The 7,539-nt window shown below is 57.2% G+C and overlaps 1 protein-coding gene across 1 annotated transcript in view; it reads right to left on the reverse strand.

Annotated features, from left to right (window-relative positions):
* The window catches only part of POM121 (POM121 transmembrane nucleoporin), a gene marked incomplete at its 5' end in the record, with an annotated part of 9,751 nt that extends 2,493 nt beyond the window's left edge, over window positions 1-7,258 (reverse strand). Inside the window, 9 exons of the mRNA XM_010182753.1 lie at window positions 49-341; window positions 678-851; window positions 1,159-1,261; window positions 1,662-1,786; window positions 2,513-2,583; window positions 3,380-3,471; window positions 4,637-4,808; window positions 5,090-5,170; window positions 7,021-7,258. Coding sequence (XP_010181055.1) covers window positions 49-341; window positions 678-851; window positions 1,159-1,261; window positions 1,662-1,786; window positions 2,513-2,583; window positions 3,380-3,471; window positions 4,637-4,808; window positions 5,090-5,170; window positions 7,021-7,258 — 1,349 coding nt within the window. The remainder of the gene's footprint in view (window positions 1-48; window positions 342-677; window positions 852-1,158; window positions 1,262-1,661; window positions 1,787-2,512; window positions 2,584-3,379; window positions 3,472-4,636; window positions 4,809-5,089; window positions 5,171-7,020) is intronic.
* Window positions 7,259-7,539: the final 281 nt, after the last annotated feature.

Genomic DNA, 7,539 nt, shown 5'->3' on the forward strand with positions numbered 1-7,539 from the left:
GGGCACAGCGGCATTCGTGGTGGGCACAGCAGCAACTGCGGTTGTTGCCGTCTGGCTGGCAGGAGGGGTGCTCAGCATCCCGAAAAGGATGCTCGGCTTCTGGAAGGAGGGAGGCTTGCTGGGGGTCGGGCCCAGCTCCGTGAACGCAGAAGGTGTCAGGCTGCTGGGGGCCTGTGCCCCCAACACCAGGGCGGCTGCAGTGACAGGCGTGTTCAGCACGGGCACAGGCTTGGTGTCAGCAGAGGTGGCAGGCAGAGAACTCGGCTCCAGCGATACAGCAGGGGCAGGAGGCTGTGCAGCTGATGAAGGAGGCTGGGACACTACCGCAGCTCCAGCAGAGTCTGGAAAGGGGAAAGAGCTTATTTAGGGAGAGAGGTCACCCACAGCCAGCCCACCCCTCTGGCCAGCCACTCACCCTGCTGCTGCAAAGGCTCCCAGAGCAGCACCCACCCACACCACAGAACCAGCCCTTCATGCTGTCACAGCTCCCACCAAGACCACAGGCTCAGCATCCACAACAACACCCCCCCAAGCCCTGCCTGCCATCTCTGCTGCCAGCAGAGCACTTGAACAGGGAGTTTTGCTCCCTGCCTCCTGCAGAGGCCACGCAGAGCTCCCACAATGCCTGCATTGCTCTGCCAGAGTTCCACTCTGCCAGCCCTCCTCATCCTCCTCACCTGTTGGTGTGGGCACAGCCTGGCTGCTCTGCATCTTCTTCAGGCTGTCCAGGAGTGAGTTGGTGCTGGCTGGGGCAGGAGCTGTTGAGGCAGGCGTAGCCTCCGGGGAGGTCACGGCAAACGCCAACGGCCTGGACACAGGCGTGGTCTCTGCAGTGGTGCTGGGAACCGCATCTAAGGGGAAAGCACAAGAAATCAACTCACTGTATGGGAGCACCCCTTAGCAGAGCTGCCCCAGCAGGGAGGAAAACTGCATGAACACTACACAGCTCCAGCCCTGGGGAACCTCACCCATCACCCTGGGGACTCTGCAGCAGGAGCTCTCCCGAGTCTGACAGCACTACGAGCACCCCCAGAACCCAGGACCAGGCAGGACTGGCCCAGGAGCTTCCTTAGCCTGCGACACACGGACAGCCCACTGTCCTGCCAGCTCTGGCTTTCTACTCCTTGCTGCCCCCCCACTTTCCCAATCTGTCCTTACCGGTCTTATCCTCCAAGACTTTGTTGAACCACTGCAACGCTGCCTTCTTCTCCGCATCCAGGTCCTCTGACGTGATGGAGTAGCCCAGCTGAGGTGGTGGGGGCTGCCAAGAGAGAGCAGCAGCTTAGCTCCTTCTCAGGGAAGCCAGCAGAGCCTCTCTGAACGTGTGGTGAAGGTTGGCCGTCGCAAGACCCGTGAAGCAGGTGGTTCTGCCACAGCACGCTACCGCGGAGCTCCGATCCCCACTGATTTTGGCCCCCGGCTTGGCGCTGAGGGCACGACAGGCCTTCCCCAGGCCATTACCTGGTCCGGCAGCAGGCAGCACAATCACACACAGCCCACCAGACACTGGGGCTGGGGATAACGTCACTTCCCACTCGGCCAAGGACGGGGCCTCCTTCCTGAGGGCAGGCAGGTCAGTCTCCCCCCAGCCCTGCAGAAATTGCAGTGAGCACATTCTATCGCCAGAGGAGGGCAAAAGGGGCTGCGAGACAGCGACGTACCAGCGTCAGATAGTCCCCCTGGCGAGACGACAGCAACTGGATCTTCCGCTTGCGCTTTCCGCTGCTCCCCGACGCTGATGCCGAACTCAGGGAATTCTGCTTCTTCCGCAGCGGCGTCTCTACCGCTACAGAAGGAGACAAGTCAGGACTGGCTGCAGGCAGAGGAGCCATTTGGCTTGTACCAGCAGGGCTGTCCCTTCTGACTCCTCTCTGGATCACCCATCTCAGAGGGCAGAGCCAGGGGCATGGCTTTAAGCCGAAGACAAGGCTGAGATGCCCTGGCCATAACACATCCTGGGCAGGCTGTTACAAGAGGCTGCTGGGGCTCTGCAGGGAAGCGGCCCCTTCCCATCTCCAAGGATGGTCCTTGCACACTGCCTGCCTGAAGCACAAACCATGCAAATGGCGTGAGTCACATCTAGTGCTGTGCCACGGGGCCCTGAGATGGGCACAGTGGATTTCCTCTCCGTTCTAGCTGAGGCAGCGTTGGGATAAGCTCAGCCTGGAATTTGATCCTGGTGCTACTTGTACTCCAGCAGGTCTTGCCCCAAGGCTGACACCCGGACCTGTGCTGGCTTAGGGGCTAGTGTTCCCCCTTGCAAGCCAGCTCCCAGGCATCTCCTAGCACACTGACACTGCCAGCACTCCTTGCTTATCACCTGGAAATCCTTCTAAGGCAGTCGCTGAGGTCAGTGGAAGTGCCACTGCCTTGGGACCAGCACACTCCTAGCTTCCAGGTGACATCTCAAGCCAGTCCCACGTGCAGACCTCGGCTACCTCCTGACCTGCTGCTTGCAGGCACCAGTGGCCCATCCAACCCAGGCACAGAGCTGGGGCCCACCTATGCTCACCTTTCTCTATCTGCAGCTCCTTGTCCGATTTCACTGGAGTGGAAGTGTTGGAGCGATGCAACTCCTCCTCCCTGTGCGAGCAGGAGAGAGCCAGTTAGGGTCAACTCCAGGCTTGGCCTGCACCCAGGGAGCATGAGACCAAACACACTAAGGATTCCCACCAGCATCCCTGGTGTTTCTTTGCCTCCACCAAACAGCTCTCAGGACAACAGCCTTTCCCTCGCTGCACCAGCCCAAACACGGCCCCAGGCAGAGGAGCTGCTCCCCTCCCCAGGACCCAGCTCAGTTGGGTTGCACATTCTGCAGTGCAAGGCAGACTCAGGACAGCAGCCAGGGGTCATGGGCAGGAGCTGCTGCCCACTGCAGGTCCCTGGCATGGACCCACTCTGCTGCCAAGGTGGGTGGTTGGGTTGCTTTTAGTACTGATATAAGCTCAGGTCCTTCTCTGAGCCAGAAGAGAGAACAAGGGCTTGTGCCCCAAGGCAGGCATTAAAATACAACCCCACTGTAGTTCCTGTGAATTGATTATAAAGAGATGGCAAAAAAATAGAGCCTGTTTCTTCCAAACATTTCTGCAACCAGCAACCCAGGCCATGCCAATGCCACATGGCAATGTTGCCTCTGCAGCAATCTGAGACCTTAAGTCTCTAACTTGGCCTGGGAGCAGGGCAGGGATGGTGCAGCAGAGATGCCAATCGACACAGCAAGGGGGCTTCCACACTGGTGGGTGACCTAGCAGCCACATCTCAGAAAGGGGCCTGGACTGTCCCAGCTCCGGTGGAGAGCACTGAGGTGGCCAGGAAGGGGACTGCTTTCTTCCTGGCTGGCACTGATGAGTGGGCACCCGCCAGGCGAGAAGCAAGTTACCTGGCTTTCTTGACAGGCCACTCAGGCGTCTGAGAACGGGAGGATGCTGGGCTGGACAGCGGGGACACACTGACACCGCTTCTCTTCCGCAGCTGGAACGCAGAGAAATCAACAGTAACTCAGTGCAGGGGCTGGCAGGGAGTACAGCCTCCCATCCTCCTGCTCACCCTCTGATTAAATCCCATCTCCCAGGGCCGTGGCTAATGAACCCAGAGCCTCTCTTGCTTCAACACCACTTAACTCCCCTCCATGTTCCATGGAGTGCAAAGTCTGGCCACCACAAACCGAATCCACTCTGGGAACAAGCAGTCTCCAGGCTCATTACAGCCCAGCTTAGAGGATGAGGAAGGACACTGCTGCTCAGATGCTCTTTGCCTTCATGCAGCACAGGCAGAGGCTGTCCGGCTGCCTGAGACACCCTCACGTGTGCAGGGCTGCTCTGGCAGAAGCAGGCCACCTCCTCACCAGGAGCTCAGAGCAGACGGATCCCACCTCAAGGATTTCAGACTTGTTCCAGCCAGAAGAAACCTTTCACTACCAATATATCCTGGAGGAAACCTTTCACTACCAGTATATCCTGGAGAAACCCTTTCACTACCAATATATCCTGGAGGAAACCTTTCACTACCAATATATCCTGGAGAAAACCTTTCACTACCAATATATCCTGGAAGAAACCTTTCTCCACCAACATATCCTGGAGAAAACCTTTCCCCAGACAAACCACAGAGCTCCATGAGCCATGGCTACATACCATCATCACATCTGCAGGCCTGACCCAGGATGCAGGCAGTGTTTTATTATAGCTCAGCAGCTGCTGAGGGGACCTGGGTCAAAGCAGAAATGCACAGCTCCCATACCTGCTGACTCCAGCTGAAAAGATGGCAGCACAGCAAAGCGTTTTTTTTCTCCTTTCACCTGGATCTAGCCACCCTAGCGACTGGCCCAGGATGAACAGAGAGGAGAAAACCGCACCCTCCTTGCTTTGTTGTAAAGCGTTGCATTAGGACAGCTCAGCCTGGGGACTTCCCTGGCAGCACACACTGAAGAAGGAGTAACAGCACTGCCTGCTGCTGCCAGCCTGGCAGCCTGCCCGATCCGCAAGGAGATGGATCTGCCCAGCCGAGCGGCGCTGGAGGTTCCCCGCAGTGCCTGGGAACACTGCACTCTTCTTAAGAGCCCAGGTCTGAGTTACACAGGGCAATCCCAGCGGGTCGAGCTACACCACGCCGGGCTGCGGCACTGGGGGGTTCCTACCTGTGCGAGGCCCCGGCTGGAGCTGTAGGAGCTGGCGATGGCATTGCGGATGGAGCTGGGGATCCCGCCAGCGTACGTATTGTTGAGGGAGCTCATGGAAGAGGTGCGCGACCTCTTGTTTGAGCAGTCATCCGGGCAATGAGAGACAAGGCTCCTCTTCAGAGAGCCAGGCCTAAAGGAGGTTAAAGATTTTATGAGCTCCCCATCAGTCTGCCCACAGGTCCTTTAAATGCAGGGTGAGCGAGACAAAGCAGCCCCACTCTTAAAGTGAAAAATGCCCTCAGCTTCAGCACAGTCCCTGTGGCCCCCGGCCTGCACTCAGGGTGACAGGCTGAAACCACAGCCTCTCTTGCTCTCCCGAAGTAAAAGCCAAGCGCCCTTTCCAGAGCCCGCAGGCTTTCGAACCACACCTCGAACCTCACAGCAGTTGCATTTGGCCTAATGGGTACTTACTTGGGTATGAGAGAGGCGGGGGCACCGTTGGCTACCAGCGGCTCAAACGCCGACTGCCCACTTCCACTGCTATCGTGGCGCCTGCAGGAGAGAGAGCAGAAGCCTGTGGTAGTGCAGAGGCAGCAGAGATGGGGGCTGCCCTTGAAGCCCTGGGAGAAGACTCCCTCCAGGTGGGCTCGGCACTGAGAAACCAAAAATCTTGCTTTTTAATTGTCAACCAATACCCCAAGGTCAGAGGTTCACCCCATCCATATCCTGCTGTGGATTTTTTCTTCATCTGGTCCTGTCCTCACTGCCTCTCAGCCCGAGCTGCCTCCGCCCAAGCACCAACAGCTCCACCAGCTGCCTGCTGGGCACAGTAGTTTTGGTGTAACAAAAGCTTTGCTCAAATCTGTTATTCTCAGCCAAAACATTGTGGAGAGTCTCAGCAGATCATTTCTAGAAGAGATCTGAGCTCTGAAACACAGATTTCCTACCTCTTTCTAGCCAGTGCCCTGGACTGTTTGAGTCAGAAACCAAATTCCCCCTTCCCGCAACGATTCAGTGAAGATCTGCAGTCTTAAAGCAAACCCTACTGTGAAGCAGAGCGAACGCTGTACCATCAGCCCTGTCACTTAGACCAAGCACTTTCCCCGAGCTCAAGCATGCTGACCCCGTCACACAGCACTCTCCAGCTGACGTAGGCTGCTTTCTGCCTTCAAAGGTCACAGGATTTTCTGTCTACAAGCATTCTTCGTGGTTGCCAGGCTTTAATGCCTTCAAAATCAGCTTTCAGGGCAGAGCTGGGTATTGGCACGTTAAGAAAATAAAGAAAAACACCAAGCTGATGCTGCCTGTGCACCTATCCTGTTGTCATCCTGCTCAGCTCCTGTGGGGCTGAGATTCACCAAGCCAAGGTAAAGGTTCAAAGGCAGAGGGAAACTCAGTGATGGAGGAGAGGATGGCCTGCCCTACTGCAGTAGGAAGGCAGTCGGCAGCTCCCCGCAAACCACCACTCAGCCCGCTGTGCTTGGGGCCTCCATGGAGGGCAAAGCACCTGAGCAAACTCTAAACTGCTCCTCTGGGGTCTCCTGGCTTGAGCCCAGGCTGGCAGCCCCTGCAGACGAGAGGCAGATGAGCATGAGGTGAATGGCCTCCACGGACAAACGTGAAAGGAGGAAACAGAGAACGGCGAGGCAGTGCTGTGCCTGGAGAGTCAGAAAGGCTGTGGCAGACCCTGGCACCCAGGATTTACACTTTGTCCTTCCCAGAGCGCTGGCAAAGGCGCTGCACCCTCATTTCTTGGGAGTTTAGAGCTGGAAATTGCTGACCTTGACTAACAAAAGTAGGAGATAGTCTCTTTTGTTTCCCCTCGTGTTTTTACCTCCTTTTGCTAGGTACAATACCCAAAGGAGGCATGCGGGTCTTTTGAAGCACGATGCTTCCACTGGGGGTTGTAAGACTTGGGGATTCCAAGACTTGGGGATCCCATCTGTCTCAGAAGCCTAGGGCTGACAGAAGGACAGAAGTGATAAACCTATGGCAGATCCCAGCATTTCACACCAGGTTTTCCTGGTGTGCAAGCCCCTCTGATGACAGGGACCATTTCCCTTCCAGGCTTCCCCAATCCACATCCCAGCCTTCCCCAACCCCATCAACACAGGGGAATGCGTTTGACCCACGAGCTTGCCCAGACAAAATCCTACACCACGTCCCTTTGATCTCAAGGACAAGAACTCGTGGAGGGCTTCCTGATACAGCCCAGAGGATCAGGTGATGGGCTGTGCTTCCTCTCTGCGGTTCAATTCCCACAGCACTTTTCCGTTCCAGACTCCAGGTCACACCGGGCCTGCTGTGCTCTGGGACACATCCCGTTTGTCACCACTGGAGCGCTAACCCCATTTACGACCTCCACAGCACACGAGCATTGACCTGGACTGCTGGCTTCGTACCTTCTCTTGCTCTCCTGATCATTCCCAAAAGCCTGGTCCTCCTCCTCCTCCTCTTCTTCCACAGCCCTTTTCCTGCTCTCCTTGATGGCATTCAGCACAGTCTCTTTTGCACATGGGTCCAGGCTGCTGTTGGCTGGGAAGGCCACAGGCGATATCAGCTGCTCCAGGCTGCAACGGCAAAGCAAAGCGTTAGGCAAGTAGGGATCCCTAGAATGAGATTCCTCCTCCAGTGCCCCACCTGCCCCCACAGAACAGGGAAAAAAATGTGTCCCCACCAGGGAAGGTTGGGACGCCGCGACCCTCTCCGCAAGGCAGCAGCAGGACAGAGCCAGAGCAGTCACCGCTGGGATGGGGGCAGCACATTGTTCCCGGGGAGCTACTCCGGGCAGCACAACTGCCTGAGGGCCAGGTAACCGGTCTTCCCCACCCCCTCCCCGTTCAGTCCCACCAAGGTGAAGTTCCCACAGCGCTGCCCACACCTGAGGTGAGGCCGAAGCAGGGCCCGGTCTCCGCCCCCCC

The sequence above is a fragment of the Mesitornis unicolor genome, unplaced genomic scaffold (assembly GCF_000695765.1).
Source record: "Mesitornis unicolor isolate BGI_N332 unplaced genomic scaffold, ASM69576v1 scaffold32820, whole genome shotgun sequence".
Lineage (NCBI taxonomy): Eukaryota > Metazoa > Chordata > Aves > Mesitornithiformes > Mesitornithidae > Mesitornis > Mesitornis unicolor.